The 17,446-nt window shown below is 39.2% G+C and overlaps 1 protein-coding gene across 1 annotated transcript in view; it reads left to right on the forward strand.

Moving 5' to 3' along the window:
• Vps41 (VPS41 subunit of HOPS complex) overlaps nucleotides 1–17,446 on the forward strand; it is a 158,189-nt gene that overhangs the window by 21,458 nt on the left and 119,285 nt on the right. Inside the window, exons 3-4 of the mRNA XM_032885145.1 lie at nucleotides 558–662; nucleotides 6,561–6,638. Of these exons, the coding sequence (XP_032741036.1) occupies nucleotides 558–662; nucleotides 6,561–6,638 (183 nt within the window). The remainder of the gene's footprint in view (nucleotides 1–557; nucleotides 663–6,560; nucleotides 6,639–17,446) is intronic.

The following is a 17,446-nucleotide window of genomic DNA, read 5'->3' on the forward strand; positions in this document are numbered from 1 at the left end:
CATTTGCTTATTCTCTGCATTTTTGACTGGTCGGAGTTTGCTGTAGTAATACTCTATTTGGTGTGAAAAGAAGTGCTGTGATGTGGGTGGCTCAGAGCTGCACTTAGCTTTGGATACCAAGTATTTACAAGGTAGTTGGGGACTATATCAAATTAGTAAATTGTAGTAGTAGGTTTTCTTCTAGAGAGTGTGATAGAGGACTGTTAACTTTTATAGGTAGCCTGGATTTATTGATTTGTGGTTGTTATCAATACTGATTGCCAATATTAGTCATTAACTAGGTGGATGGAGAAAATCTTAGATACTGTATCACACACAGTAAGGTCAAATATACAGTTACTTATAATATAATAGTGATTTCTAATATTCATGTTTTCAACTTCCGAATTTATTTTATCAGTGAAATTATATATGTAATTGGCAAAAAGAAACAGCAATATTAAGTTATATCTATAGTTGTAGTTTTTAACAATGAATGAAGGGGTTATCTCTTGAGAAGTATATTCTGAATCATTCAGAACAGAGCCACAATAATTACACCTTTGTATTTCATTCAGGAAGAGAGTGAAGAGGAACCCAAACTGAAGTATGAAAGGCTTTCTAATGGGGTGACAGAGATTCTTCAGAAAGATGCAGCAAGCTGTATGACGGTCCATGACAAGGTAACGAGCATTTTAAGACTATTGCAGATGCCTAACATCTATATTGCTTATATTATAGAAGTGGAGGCCATGGTCTATCCATTGTTCTCTTTTTCCCAGTAAGCAGGGAAGTCGTAGTGAGTGAGTCTTAGACCTTCCAAACATGGCAGATCCCCACCTCTTCTTTGGATTTATACTCTTTTGTTCATTCTACAGCTAGCCTCTCACCTAATGCCTTTTGCTTCAGATTATATTCCTTTCTACACAGATCCCTATATTTATTCAACACTTTAATGATAATGTCTACTCTTGTTTGAACCATAAATTCCTCTTTGTGAGGAATTCCTTTCTGCCTTCTTTGGCTGTCAGGCCATGGTTGCTGACCCCTAGCTAACTCTCTGATCTTCTTCACTGATGAAGATTGACCTGGAAGTTCTTCAAATTCACTTCCATTGAACTTCACCTCCTTATGGTTATCTTAGTCACCATATCCTATTGTGTGAAGAGGCACCATGACCAAGGCAACTCTTATAAAGGAAAGCATTTAATTGGAGACTGGTTTACAGTTTCAGAGGCATAGTCCATTATTATTGTGGCAAAGAGCATAGTGGCAAGAAGCGGTGATGCTGGAGAAGTAGCTTAGAGCTACATCCTGAGTCCCAAGCAAGAGATAGAGCCTATCCTGGCATGGGCTTTTGAAACCCCCCAGCCCACTTCCCAGTGACACACTTTATCCAACAAGGCTACATCTCCCAATCCTTCTAATCCTTTCAATTAGTGCTATTTCTTGGTGACTAAATAGGAGCCTATGAGGTCAGGGGTTGAGAATATTCTTATTCAAACCACAGTGGTGCATCTCCCACTGCTATGGTGTGTGCTATGGATAATTTTAGTAACTCGAATTTGATGATCTTTGGTCTCTGCATACTGTCTTCAAATTTTGGTGTTCATTTTCACACAAATATCATTCCTCATTATGGAGTCCCAATCTTTGTTTCCTGTCCTCTGAAACTGTTAATAAGTTTTCCTTATTCTGCACTTGGTAAGTGGGGGACTGTTCTTGTTTTTCTGTCTAGATTCTTCTTCCTCTTGGTTGCAGTGTGTGGTGTTGAAAATATAGAACTTTACAGACCCTTGTATAATTTCCATCATCTAAATAAAGGCTAAGGTCTTCAGTATGGCATGTGAGCCACTCTAGGATCCTCCTGCTGTGTGTAATTGAGCTACTCTCTCACTAATCTTTGCTGTGGGCATGGGACTGTGGTGGCAGTGTTTGTCCTATTCTGCCATCAGCTTATGTGCTAGATTCTTCTCCTCCTGAGCTTCTAGTAGTTCACATTGATCATTTCTCCCCGAAACTGTTGCACATACTGTGATCTAGTCCGCTTTCTTTCACATTTGTTCTCTTCCTAGCCCTCATGCTAGGGTGGACCTCCGGGAACTCTGATCTCATCATGCAGTCATGTCCCTCGGAACTTGTTGATTCCAGATATCTTAATGATTTGTACCTGTCCACCCTGCTCCCTCTACTTCCCACCCTTCATCCCTGTGTACTTATTCGGTGCTCCTTGTCAGCCTTTCCAGCTCTGCCACCTGCCCTTTCTCTTGGGCACGAATCACTTGGGTCTTTCATCTGTGTAAAGCTGCTTATAATTTCATGTCTCTTGTTATAGAACTTCATGCTGTTGAGCAAGTTTTTTTCTGCTCTACCCATCTGTGTTTGCTTTCTAATTCTTCCTTCCTTCCATGTTTATCATACTAACTCTTTGTATTTCTGTGGGTCTTAGAATACTCTTCGTATTCTGTGTGCCATTTTAAACATGGTCTTTAAATTGAATTGCAACTGCTTGTTTTTATATTTATTTTCTTCTGTGTAGCAAAATCTTTACTTTGTGTTAGCTCAAGTTCTAAGTACATTATACATCTTTTTTTGTGCTTGTTGAATGTTCATTTGAATGCATGAAATGGAGAGCATGCTTGTCCTTTAGTTAACACCATACATAACCAATTGGCTCGAGAGCCTGAGAGTTGGGAAGGATTGTCAGTGCTGACATTTAGACCATAGGCTTTCAGCTGAGGTTTGTATTTTATATTAAGAGGATTCCAATTGAATTGATAGCATTTCATTTTTATTTTGGCTTTGTTTCTGTAGTTCTAGAAAGTGAATGTAGGTTATACTAGGCATGTGCGCTATATCCCAGATGCCTCCTGGGCCCTGCATTTCAGTATTTATTTCTGTCCCTGTCTGCACTTGGTACGTTTCTAATGAAGTCTCATCAGTTCCTGGAACCCGATTCCTCATGTGTGACTGAAGGCTGTCCTAGTAGCTGTACATGGAATATCGGAAACATTGAGAAAGGGCTGAGCAGACGTGCACTGTGCTACCTTTTCTTGGTGATACCAGCACCTGTTCATGTCCCATCTACTTCACCTACATGAAGTTCAGTTGTACTCTTAGTGTCCACTCTTTATAAAGCAAGCTGGATTTCTTTAATTAAACAGTAACATTGAAGCTGTACTTATGATTATACATCCTAGATTTTACATATTTTCAGACAAAACAAAACAATAACAAAAACAGAGAACAACAACAAAAAAAAAACCAAAACAACTCAAACTCTAATACTTAAGTAGCTCAAAGATTTTAAAAAAAGTCATTTTCAGAGAATTTCATAAAATGTGTTTTCATTATGTTCACCTCTGTATGTGTTTCTCCAAACCCTCCCATACCCATGTTTGTTCCCATTTCCTCACTGAATTTAGGGGCTCTGGCTCTGGCTCTGGCTCTGGCTCTGGCTCTGGCTCTGGCTCTGGCTCTGGCTCTGGCTCTGGCTCTGGCTCTGGCTCTGGCTCTGGCTCTGGCTCTGGCTCTCCCTCTCCCCTCTCCCTCTCCCTCTCCCTCGCCCTCTCCCTCTCCTCTCCTCTCCCTCTTCTCTCCCTCCTCTCCCTCCTCCCCCCCCCCCTCCCCCCCCCCCCCCCTCCCTCCCCCCCACCCCCCCCCCCTCCCCCCCCCCCCCTTCCCCTCCTCTCCCCCCCCCCCTCCCTCCCTCCCTCCCCCCCCTCCCCTCCCCCTCCCTCCCTCCCCTCCCTCCCTCCCTTCTTTCTTTCTTTCTTTCTTTCTTTCTTTCTTTTTTCTTTCTTTCTTTCTTTCTTTCTTTCTTTCTTTCTTTCTTTGTCAAAGACCAAATTGTGCTGCCCACATTTCTTGGATATGTGGCCTTCTACTGGAGAATAGTCAGCTTACCAGGGGCTATACTGTTAGAGAAAACTGTCTCTCTTTCAGCAGTTAAGAGTTGTCATTAACCCCGTGACTAGAAGTGGATTATGTGTCCAGCTCCAGTGTTCATACTAGGGTATGATCTGGCTCAGGCTTGCACAGACTTTTTGCACACTGTTGCAACCAAGTTCAAATGTGCTGTGTTCAGAAGAGAGTGTTTCCTTAAAGTTTTCCACCACCTTTGACTCTTACACTCTTTCCTTCCCCATTTCTGCAATGATTCATGAACCTTGGCAGGAGGAAGGAGTATGGGTAGAATTCATGTTCCATGAAAAGCCAAGTATTCTGTAGATTCTTATTTCCTGTACCTTGACCAACTTCTATTTTTTTGTTTGTTTGTTTGTTTTGTATATGAGATAGTATATGTGTATATACAGGCATGAGCGAGCCAGTGTGGGTTATAGAGGTCAGAGGACAACTTGGTTCTCTTCTCATGCCACATGGATCCTAGGGATTAAACTCCTCTGTCTCAGCAGCAAGCACTCTGACCCACTGAGCCCAAAAGTCATGGTTTTTAATGGCTAGAAGAAAATACAATTGAAGGGTCTGTTCTTATATTCTGTCTTATTGTAGGGAATTTTGTCCTTTGCATTTTTGCTGCATTTTATGTTAATCAAAAGCATTGGCAAAAGATTATATGAATTATCCATAATTTCAGTAATTAAATAAATATGATCAGCATATTAAACATTCTTTGGAAGGGCATTTAGTTGCTTAATTCAGCACAGTAGCATTCATTTCCTATTTTAAATGGCTGCATGCTTTTCTAAGCAAAAGATAGCTTGCCATACAAATACCTGTGAATTTTTCATAAATGGTCCAAATTTACCATATCTTAAGATCAAAATTATAAAATCAAAATAATATTTTGTTGTCTATTCCAAATGGTTAAAAACAGTAATCTGCAAAAAAAAAAGGAAAAAAAGAATTAATATGAGTAAAATACCCTGTATTTAAACTCAATTTTTCATAAAATAAAACGTAATTATTTTTAAGTGGCCTTTACAGTGATGCCACAGAGTGACATAGTATTACTGCATTTTAAGGATCCAAACTCCCTTAGTTTCCTAGCAAACTAAATGCAGAATTTATGAGGAGAATCGATACTGTGAGATACGTGGGGTGCAGTGAGCTTTTAAGACCCATTCTTTTCCTGCAGAAAGCTGCCAAATGGCATATCGCTTGCCTTTGGTCTGCATTTTATATGGCGTCTCCTATTCAGGAATGGTCAGTATCACTCTGAGATAAAATTACAACCACTTGGGTCCTCTAGTTCTGATTAGAATGTTCTTGTGCTTTGGGGAAAACACTGCTGCTTGCTTTAAATATTCAGGCTAATTTCCCACCAGAATCCCCTGTTCTCCCTTCCTCTTGCAGCGCCCAAGCCTTCTGTTTGCAGCAGGCTTGCTGTCTGCCCTGGATGACTAATCGTCATGGCACCTGGTGCATTCAGGCAGGCCTGTGCAGCGGAATCGTCATCCCTAGTTATGTCTGCACACCTGATGTTTTATTAACCAGTATTGATTTTTTTACCCAGGGGACTTTTTTCTTCCTGAAAAAAGGCAACCTTGCAGGAGTGAAAGGCATTGCGGGGATGAATTCCTAATGAACCCCCTTTCCCCTTTTTGTGGTTCCTCTTTAATGTAGCCTCGTATTTTAAGTGCCTGAATTGAAATTTCATTTTTAGCAATTCTATTTTGATAAATCCCTTCAAATCTTGACTTTCTGTAGGTTCTTTTTTTAAAGATTGTACTGCTTGACTGAAACGCTTAGCAGTGCCTGTGAATTTGAGCATTTCATTATAGGCTGCAATGAAGCATGCTCACATGCAGTGAAATACAGAGGACTCTGTACCATTTGAGGAAGCTTATAGAAATGAAAAGGAAGAAAAATCTCATGTCGTATTTCAGGTAGTCCTTAAGTTTCTTCTGGCTTGTTTAGGATCAGCTCAGAGGAGTAAAGTCGCCGTGGGATGTGTGAACGAGTCTGCTCTCATAAAATGAATATGTAGCTCAGCAGTTGCTAAGTGACAGGGAAGGATTATTTTTGCATTGGAATATAAACATTTATGCTCAGGCTTATGTGGAACCATTTACAGAGATATCCTAAAACTGATACAAGTACATCTGAGGGTTGTTTTGTTTTGTTTTGTTTTTTTAATCCCTCAGTATGGCGTGAATTTTTCCATTCAGAAACTGTACTTTATTGTTTTTAACCATTTTTCCCTCCTCCATTGGCCTGAAACAATGACCCAGATTTTCACATTTACCTTAAATTAGGTAGAGTTTCTTAATCATTTCCTCTGACTTGGGGTTCAACTGTAGCATTGTTGAGCTTTTACTGCTGCATTTTTAATTTACTGCCTCAGCCCATCAGGCATTGTGTACAGAACACACACACACCATTAGTTGTCAGTAGACGAGGGTCCTCATGAGTCATTTTGACAGCTGGGATGCACTATCACAGTAAAATAGGCCTGGTTCTGTCATTTTCCCCAAGCTGGAGCCATGCCTTTTCTAAGGAATGCATATCTTCCAAGATATCGCAGATGTTTATACACTAAGTGCTTTCACTTTGAAAGCTTTATTAACTGCATACTAATACACAGCATATGATTAATTGACCTTCCATGTTTCTTACAGTTTTTGGCACTGGGCACACACTATGGCAAGGTTTATTTACTGGACGTCCAGGGGAACATCACTCAGAAGTTTGATGTAGTAAGTATACGGTATAAAATAATGTACACGTGAAGTGCCATGCTAAAATGAGATTTAACAGTCGGATAGCATAAGAAGAAGATATTAATTAAATTTGAGTGCTAAGAATATAAGTCTAAACTTTATAGTATATTCTAAATATTTTGAAGGTGAATTAGAGAAAGAACTCTGTGGTTACAAGTATACATATATTTGACTGATGTATACTATATTTGTATAAAGTTATATAATTTCAATGTTTTGGTTCATTATAGTCATCTGTTTGACTTTGAATTAAAATATTATATGTATTGTATATATATTTTTTCATTGGCAATGTGGAATGTCTAGATCAGTGGTTTTCAACCTGGCTAATGCTGTGACCCATTAAAACAGTTCCTCATGTGACGGTCCCCAATCATAAAATTATTATTATTTTTTTTGCTGTCTCATAATGTTGCTACTGTTAAGAATTTTAATACAAATATCTGATAAACGAATCACAGGTTGAGAACTGGTCTAATTGAATTGTTATTAAAATAGGATGATCCTGTTTTTATTACTGAATGATGCTAATATACATGCTCTTAGGATTTGTGGGATCCTTTGAGTGTGAGCCCCTCTTTGATGTCTGAATTGTCTTGCCATCTTATCGAGTTACCGGATGTGATTGGAGCTTTACTGATAGTGTTGGTGGATCAGCTTCTCTCTTGTAGAATACACAGTGCAGATATTTTTATGTGAATGTTTCTAGACTAACTCAATTGGAACTTTTGGTATCAAGGATGAAAGAAATTTTACATTTGAAGTTTGATTTTAATCTACACCTTAAAGGCATTGGTAACTTCTGTTTTTTTGTTTGACTATGAAAATGTGGGGTGAAAAGATGATTATTTGGGGGCACAGTTAGTATTTTAAAATTATTTATTTTATTTTTGTGTATGAATATTTTGTCTGCATGCATATTTGTCTACCACCAGTGTCCCTGGTGCATGAGGAAGTCAGAGGAGGAGCTTAGATCTGCTGGAACTAGAGTTGTGGAATGTCGTGAGCCATTATGTACTCCTGGGAACTGAGCCCAGGTGCTGTGCAAAAACAGCAAGTTCTCTTGACTGCTGAGCCATTTCTCTTGTGGGGTGGGGTGGGGGCACGGCTGATATTACATACAAACAACACCAGCAAACCCTCAGCTCTTGTTGCAAGACTTACCACAGGATATTACAGTTTAGCCAGCGTGTGATACAGTAGAGGAAGAGGAATGCAGGGCCCAGAAAGAGAATATACGCTCTCATTGTACTGCTCCATCAGGACAACTGTGGGCTTGGCTTGTTTGTCTGTCTGTTTGTTTGTTTTTCTCTTAATTGTCCTTCCTCTTCTAATACTTCAGACACTGGCTGTACATCTTAGCTTTCTAAGCTTTTGGTCTTTCCACTGTTATCTGTTAATATTAAAATGCAGATGAGTAGCTCTCTCTTTTGTGTGTGTGTGTGTGTGTGTGTGTGTGTGTGTGTGTGTGTGTGTGTGTGTAGGGGTGAATTACACATGCCTTCCCAACTTAAAGAAAAGCTTGCCTTTTTAAAAGTCTTTAACACATGTGTTTGCCTGTGAGATTTATAGTCATATATGTTTGTTCTGTTGCCAGAGTGTACTCAGCATGGACTCTCAGTTCTCTTTCAGTGGCATGTTAAAGCTATGTCTTCCATCCACCATTTTTCAGGTTATTAATTATCTCATCTGTAAGATTGTCTGCACTTTTGGGTTTTGACCCTGTCTGACATCGTTGAAAAGTGTCTGCAGTGGTTTTTGTTTTGTTTGTTTTTTGTTGTTTCTCTGGTCGATAAGAAGATAATCTGATGATATTTTACTTTGTTTATCGTCTTCAAGAAATTTGATATTCTACCCTGAAAAAGTTAATTGTTTAAGGGTATGGCTTCTTGATGGTTCTTGTCAGATTAGACGTTTTAGTGACAAATTGCAGATGGTCATTATCTTTTGGAAGAAGTCCTAATGTCAGCTTTTTATTTCCTTTTTCTTTGTTTCTGATGTGGCTGATTTGTAGTGCTTAGTGTGCACTTGAACTTCTTCAGAGGCCATAGTGCCGTTTTTACATTGTTCTTTTTTTCTTTTTTGTTGTTTTTGTTGTTGTTTTGTTTTGTTTTGTTTTTGGTTGTTTCCTTTTGTTTTGAGACAAAGTCTCACTCCATAGCTCTCACTCCCAACCTCTCTATCTGTATCCTAGAAAGGCTGGACTGGAAGGGCTCTAGCTCCTCCTGAGTGTTGGGATTGTAGGTGTCAGTCCTGCCCTTGGCCATGGTTGCCATAGTTAATCTAAAACCTTTCTTTTCATTAGGAAGTTAATAAGAGAAAAGCAGAGATTTTAAAAAAATTAATAAATATCTTTGGTTTGTTTTTTACCTATAGATAAAAAATAATGTAAACCAGTTAAGATCAGACAAAATAATAATTTATTATACTTGTATGATCTTTCTAACTTTCTTCAAGAAATGTATCTTCAACCTATTCATTACATTGGTAGTTTTGATTCCAAGAGTGGAATCAGGAAGTCCTGCTGGCTTTTGTTGATCTCCAGGGCTTGGTTTGGCACGGGATGGAAGTGGGGAAGAATCACTTTAGAGAAGTATGTGTAGGTGATTCAGATATTAGAGTCGGGTAGTGCCATTATGCCAGAAGCTGTCTAACTTTCTTTTACCTATGTAATATAGGAAAAGAAAACTGAACGACTCACTGTATTTTAAAAAGGTAATATTACTTCTGCCATTAATAGCTTAAGAGGAATAATGTCCTTGGTGGAATCTACTAAAGCTGAGCCAGGTGCCTGACAACCCAGCTGTCCTGCTTTGAAGAAATCAAATTTCCAATTTGCATGTAGTACATAAGGCCATAAAACTGTAGGTCAGCAATGGTGTAATTCATGATAGCTTCCAAATGGAAGCAACCCAAATGCCCACTGGTATAGAAGTGGATCTGTGCATTGTGCTGTGATCTAAGCAACATAGTACACGCATACAATAGCCAGTGAAGCCAGGTCATCAGTGTTACTTTTGAACTCATGGTTGGCATGTATGATTATTAAGCACTGTTATTCTTTCTCCTTAATGACCCTCATTTTCCTGTAACATATTCATTTAAAATTTACCACTAGAGTACTTATTTTAAGCAATGATCACATAGTTGTATCATTTCTATTTGAATATTTTAGAGCTTTGTGGCACATCAGAGAGCGGGTTTTATTGTTGTTGCTGTTGTTTAACTGTTAGTAAAACTGGAAAGACTCCATTAGTCAAACCAAACTTCTCTTGTTTACCAAATTTTGTGTTTTTCTTTCTTTATTAAAAATAGAAAATGACAAGGTTTAAGTGTGATGTGTCATGGGAGGAAATGCTGGAGTATTACTTTAGAGAACCATGATTATTGAAGAAAAGGATAACCAAGTAACAAGGGCTTTAAGCATTTTGTTTTAAGGATTGACAGGGTTTTTAATGTGTTAAGGGTTTTCCTTCTGTTCTAGGCAGTTGTCTGTTGGTATTTCTAATTGCTTTTCACTTAGGGTTAAATTGACAGGTTCTGGTCTACAATTGCCAAACTTTGGAACTGCTCATGTTTACACATTAATAAAATCCATCCTCAAAGCCTAACTAGCTTGAAAATATTTTTATTTGCAGGAAAATGGATGGAAATTATCATAGTAACTGAAGTAAGTGAAACTCAGAAAACACATATATAAAAACACATATAAAAACACATATTGAAGTAGATTCAAGGAAAGAAAAGGACTTGAATGCATAAGGGGGTCTATTTGGGAACAGGAAAGTCACCAGTGGGGAAGGGTAGAAGAACAGGACAGGGACAGTGGGGTTGATTGTGTGCAGAGTACATGACAGACTTGTCACAGCGAAACCCTACATTTTAGACAATAAATATGGGCTAATAGAATGCCTTTTTAATTCAAAATGCTATTTTTGATATAATAATTACACACTTTCATCCTTTCCTCTCTCAAACCACCTTCTTATTTATTCCATCCCCTTCTCTCTTTCAAATTCATGGCTTCTTTTTTCTTAGATTGCTTACATATATGTCTATGTATATAAATACACATTATATACACACACACATATATATACATATATACACATAACATATATGTATACATGTGTATAATATGTATATGTATATTCCTAAATACATAATAAAATCCATTGAGTCCATAAGAATGTTATTTATATGTACATGTTTATATGTACAGTTGGTGTGCTCTTCCGTTCTCATGTTTCTTGGCTGCCTGTAGTTCTTTGTCTAGGGTAGAGCCTCATGAATGTTTCCCTTCTACATTATCATGTCTATGGTGTCATCCTTGTTCAGGTCGCGTTTGAGCAGCCATGTTGATTAAACTTCATGGATGTACCTGCTCCCAAGAGCTATAGAACATCTAACAACCACAATACTTATATGATGAGAAGTCATTATATAAGTTATTGGTCAGGGTTTTTCAGGAGACTCCCAAAAGATTACAGCCTATTGCTGTTGCCCTTGGTAAGTTCCCGTTGCTGAAGACAACCATGATTTTCAAACAAGCTCAAAAATCCCCAAGCTGGAACTACCTTGAAAACCTTCCTACTGAGACCTGTATTTATGGTACCAGTGGCACCATCCAATCTTCAAAGGAAGGAAGCAGCCAATAGTCCTATTCAGCTTTGACCCCTAGGAGGCACAAAGCAAGCAGCATGGTATGACAGCCCCAAGGGTGAAGCAGCGGCATGTATACCGTGGCAATAACCACCATCTTTCTAATGGGTCTTATAAGACACTCAACAAGAGAGGGATTCTGCTTGGTACTGGAAACCTGACCAAATTCTTAGGGCAATAAAGTCATGGATCTTGGACAAAAACCTTCAGCTACCAGTTTATTAAGCCAGCATAATTTGTAACTACATTCTAAATACTTGTCCTTGTACCCACAGTTTAGTTCTTCCTCGTCTTTTAGAAAATGTCTCTTTCCAACAAGAAAACCCCAACTGATGAAGATATAAATTGTGAATCTCAGTCACAACTAATATATCCACAACGCAACTCCTGCAGCTGAGGCTCGAGGATCGTTGTGGAAGAAGGACAGAAATATTCTGAGAACTGGAGGAACAGGAAGTTTCCTTTGAGATTGTGTTTCTCAGAACTGTCAAAACTGTCTCTTGTTCTGCATTCTTATCCCATTAGGAAGAGATGGTGTAGCAATTTCATCTGCATTCCCAGCCTGTCTAGGACGGAGGAAGAAGTTCCTATGAGTCGGAAAGCTAAAACTTACAAAGCCCAGGAAACTCATGGAAGAATTACATGATTTATAAGTTTTCTCCCTACCAACAAAAACAACACGACAGCAAACATCCTACCATTTGCTGGGGCAAGATTGGTTCTCTTCTCTCAGAAGCCACTGATTGCCTGTAGTTCTTCACTTAGGGGTGGGACCTTGGGAGATTTCCTTAATACACATTGGTGTTCCAGCTGGTATTGCTACTGTTAAGGTCTTATTTAGGTTACGAAAATTAGTTAAATACCTAACTAGTATGACTCCAGAAACACTAACATTGCTAGAAGAACACAGGCAGTACACTGTAAGAAACAGTCTAAGAAAGGACTTGATGAATAGAAATCCATTTGCCCAGGAATTACAGCCAAAAGCTGATGAAATGGGACCTTATAACACTAAAACATTTCTAGATCCCAAGGGAAACAATCAAGTGACAGGGATCCTATAGAGTGGGAGAAAAACCTTTGCCAGCTATGACTATAATAAAGGGTCAGTTTGTAAAGAACTCCTAAAACAAAGAATCAAGAGACAAATTACAAATGAGCTATAAATCTAAACAGAGTTCAGATTTATTCTTAAAATAAAAAAAAAATAAACGTGGCTAAAAAATGTTTCAAAGTGTTTGATACCATACAATTAGGGAGACTTAAATGAATATTTGCAGTTATTTGAATTATTTGACATTTATTTGAAATATCCTCTTACCCAGCTGAAAAACACTTGTTGGTGAGGACATGGGGAAAGGGGAGCCCTCGTCCACTCTTAGTCAGATTGCACACTCTTACAGCTTCTCTGGAAGTCAGAGTAAACTATTCTCAAGAGACTAAAACTAGGTCTATGATATGACTCAGCTGTACTACTATCACAATTGCTTCCAGTTGCTGTAATAAAGATCATGATCAAAAGCAACGTCATGAAGAAAAGATTTATTTGCCTTATAAATTACAGTTGATCATCAGGGACGTCAAGGCAGAAACTCAAGGCAGGAAGTTGATGGGGGAATTGAAGCAGAGAACATGGAGTTAACTGGATCCTTGGTCAGCTCAGATAATTGCTGGCTTGTTCCTCATGGGTTGCTCAACTCCCTTTCTTAACTCTCCCTGTCCCTCTCTAGCCCTAGAAATACCTGCCCAGGGGTGGCATTGACCCAATGTGCTAGGCCCTCCCACATCCATCATTAATCAAGGAAACTTGCTACAGACCTTCCTATAGGTAATCTGATAGTCATTTTCTCAATTACAGTTCTTCTTCCCGGATAATTCTAGCTCGTGTCAATATGACCAGTGAATGAATAAATGAATGAACACAACCAGTTCTTAGTCTATGCACAACAGCAACCTAGGAAAAGGACTTCACAGAGAATAAAAATTAATAGAAGAAAGGCATTCTAGACCCAAAGGATATGATAAAAAGCTTAGGAACAAGCATGCACATATAGACAATGCCGTGTGATCAAAATGAGAACGTAGAAGCAGCTAGATCTCAGATTGTACAGGTACATCCTGGCCATGCCCAGGCATTAGGGCTTTGCCTTCCTCTGAACACATAACATTGTTATCCTTGCAGAACGGTCCTTCACCTTGACAGTTACAGCAGCAGAGGTCAAGTGTATGCTATACTTCCCCACCATGCTCCTACTCTTATTCTGGGTTGCTCAGTGTCTAGTAAGCATATATTGGTTGAAAGGGCCATGTTTCAGTCACACCTGTGAAGGTAGTTGACATTTTGTAACCTTTCAGAAGACATCCAGGAGTCAGCTCTTAATCGCCTGTGTATCATTTAGTCTTAAGTTTCTCACTGTTTTTAGGATCAGATATTTTTCTATTGCAATCTGCTATAGAAGGAATTGTGTCTCCTTACTAATTTATATTTTGAAGCCTTAATGCTCACTGTAATAAGGTTGGGAATGAGACCTGAGAGAAGTGATTAGATTTAGGTAAGGCTGTGCAGGAAGGGATTACAAACACCAAAGAGACAAAACGGCAACCAACAGATTGGGAAAAGATCTTTACCAATCCTACAACAGATAGAGGCCTTATATCCAAAATATACAAAGAACTCAAGAAGTTAGACCGCAGGGAGACAAATAACCCTATTAAAAATGAGGTTCAGAGCTAAACAAAGAATTCACAGCTGAGGAATGCCGAATGGCTGAGAAACACCTAAAGAGATGTTCAACATCTTTAGTCATAAGGGAAATGCAAATCAAAACAACCCTGAGATTTCACCTCACACCAGTGAGAATAGCTAAGATCAAAAACTCAGGTGACAGCAAATGCTGGTGAGGATGTGGAGAAAGAGAAACACTCCTCCATTGTTGGTGGGATTGCAGACTGGTAAAACCATTCTGGAAATCAGTCTGGAGGTTCCTCAGAAAATTGGACATTGAACTGCCTGAGGATCCAGCTATACCTCTCTTGGGCATATACCCAAAAGATGCCCCAATTAATAACAAAGACACGTATTCCATTATGTTCATAGCAGTCTTATTTATAATAGCCAGAAGCTGGAAAGAACCCAGATGCCCTTCAACAGAGGAATGGATACAGAAAATGTGGTACATCTACACAGTGGAATATTGCTCAGCTATCAAAAACAATGCCTTTATGAAATTCATAGGCAAATGGTTGGAACTGGTAAATATCACCCTGAGTGAGGTAACCCAATCACAGAAAAACACACATGGTATGCACTCATTGATAAGTGGCTATTAGCCCAAATGCTTGAATTACCCTAGATGCACAGAACACATGAAACTCAAGAAGGATGATCAAAATGTGAATGCTTCACTCCTTCTTTAAAAGGGGAACAAGAATACCCTTGGCAGGGAATAGAGAGGCAAAGTTTAAAACAGAGGAGGCAGAAGGAACACCCATTCAGAGTCTGCCCCACATGTGGCCCATACATATACAGCCACCCAATTTGACAATATGAATGTAGCAAAGAAGTGCAGGCTGACAGGAGCCGGATGTAGATCTCTCCTCAGAGACACAGCCAGATTACAGTAAATACATAGGCTAATGCCAGCAGCAAACCACTGAACTGAGAACAGGACCCCCGTTGAAGGAATCATAGAAAGAACTCGAAGAGCTTGAAGGGGCTCGAGACCCCATATGAACAACAATGCCAAGCAACCAGAGCTTCCAGGGACAAAGCCACTACCCAAAGACTATACATGGACTGACCCTGGGCTCCAACCTCATAGGTAGCAATGAATATCCTAGTAAGATCACCAGTGGAAGGGGAAGCCCTTGGTCTGCTAAGACTGAACCCCAGTGAATGTTGGGGGGGATTGATGGGGAGGATGGGGGAGGGAGCACCTTAAAGAAGGGAGGGAGGCTTAGGGGATGTTGGCCTGGAAACCGGGAAAGGAATAACACTTTCGAAATGTAAATAAGAAATACTCAAGTTAATAAAAAAAAAAAAAAAACACCAAAGAGGTCTCCTGCCCCAGAACTGAGAAATCTGCTGTATGAGTTGCCCTGACCATAATATTTTCCTAGGGTACATCTGACTGACTGGTATGAGATGTGGACTTTCAGCATTGCTTTTGAAATTAATTTCTTTTGGAAATTAATCTTGCAGATTTTTTTTTTTTTTATCAACTTTACAGAAACCTACACAGATCTGTGAAGAGGGTGTCTCAATTGAAGACATACCTCCATCAGACTGGCCTGTAGGAAGTCTGTGGGGCTTTTTCTTGATGAATGGTGATGTGGGAGGGTCTACCTCACTGTGGATGGGTCCTCCTTTTCTCCACAGGTGATTCTTGTAAAGGAAACAAGCTAAGCAAGTCATTGAAAGCCGTAAGTAGTATGTTTATGGCTTTGACTTCAGTTCGTTCTTTGAGTTTCTGCTCCAACTTCTCAATGATTGACTGTGGTATGGAAATGCAAAATAATATAAATACTTTCCTTCCCCACATTGGTTTTGGTTACTAGCCAAAATAGTGTTTTTGAGAATTTCATGTATGATTATTGTATCATTTCCTTTCCTCCTCTCGATCCTAACCCACACTCCCTCTCAAAATCAAATCCTCTCTTTCCTGTTTGTTACACACATGTAAGCCCAGGTACATATACCCCACCTGTATTGATTCTGTGTATGTGTTTTTAGGGCTACTTATCACAATATTTACACAGGTATTTGTGGTTGCTGTAATAATTTATAAGCCGTTTGAGTTTAAGTGTTGAAGAGGTTTTCCAAGACCATTCAAAGCATAGTTACGAGGTGAGGCATACAGGGTGAATGGGCTTATGCTGTAGCGAGCCTGTGCTCTTTGCCATTTACTGTGCTGGTCTCCTTGCCTGCCTAGGTGTTACTAGGTGTCATCGCTAAACTTGAAAGGATGTTTTTGTTATTTGTTCCTTCTGTGAATAATGTCACGTTTGTTTCTGGACCTTGGTACTTGACCATCATTGGACTAGAATACACTTTTAACCCTGGATTGCCTTCTTTGGCCTAGAATCATCTCTAATCCAGATGAGTTGTTCTTTCCATCCGATTGGTGGATTAATGTTTGGAAGATCACCTACCTTTCCTTGTGTGTTTCAGCAAAGAAAACACTGCCATCTCTCCATTCTCTCTTTGCCAACACAACCCTAAAAGCTTTGTGTTTCTTTCAAGCTTTTTAACTTGCATTTTTAATATTCATATAAAATCTTTGTTAACATAGATTAATTGTTTTCTCTGTGCTACATTTAGTACAAGCATTTACATTTTTGTACAAATTGTTTTTCTTTCCATTGGTGTGCTTAGTTTGATAGCTGTGAGGAAGAAAGTAAAAGTTCTCTGAACTAGACATAGTTATATGATAGTATTTCAGTGGTGGTTCATATCCTGCAGCTGCCCTGTAAAGCTGGATTGCTGGAACTTTTCAGAGCCTACTTAGCAAGAACACTCCCTAATGGTACAGTCATGATGTTACCTGGCAGTGCCTCTCTTAATATTTCATAACTTTAGTTCAAATCTGAAAAAAAAATCCACGTAGCAGGACAGTTTTCCAGGGAATTAGAGTTTTATGGCTTTCTTCCCATATCAGAATTACCATGTATAAGTATATTCATGATTCCTCAGCTATTTTTTGTTTATTTATCATGCAGCCAGTGTGGTATTGAGGGTGATTATTCATTGGAAGAATCTTGAAAATCAGGTCTAAGGACCTCGTCTACCTCTCCTCCACCAGAGAAACCCGTGCTTTATACTCGGGGTCTGCTGGCCTGGTGCCTGTCCTGCAGCAGATGCTGTCTCTAGTGTGCTTTTAGCTGTGGCATCATTAATTAGGAGGCAGGCTTTGTATCTGTTGATATGATCAAAATGGTACTTTGCTGGCCCAAATGTGCCAGTACCTATAATTCTTATGTAAGACTGATTGACAGGTCTCAGACTCTCCTGGGCTTAAAGAGCCTGTTTTCTATATTTGAGCATAGTGTTTTCAGTGATAAGAGATGTATCAAATGAGTTGCGAATTACTTAAATGGGAAGCATTCTAACTTTTGATAAAGGA

Source organism: Rattus rattus, chromosome 14 (genome assembly GCF_011064425.1).
Source record: "Rattus rattus isolate New Zealand chromosome 14, Rrattus_CSIRO_v1, whole genome shotgun sequence".
NCBI classification, from domain to species: domain Eukaryota; kingdom Metazoa; phylum Chordata; class Mammalia; order Rodentia; family Muridae; genus Rattus; species Rattus rattus.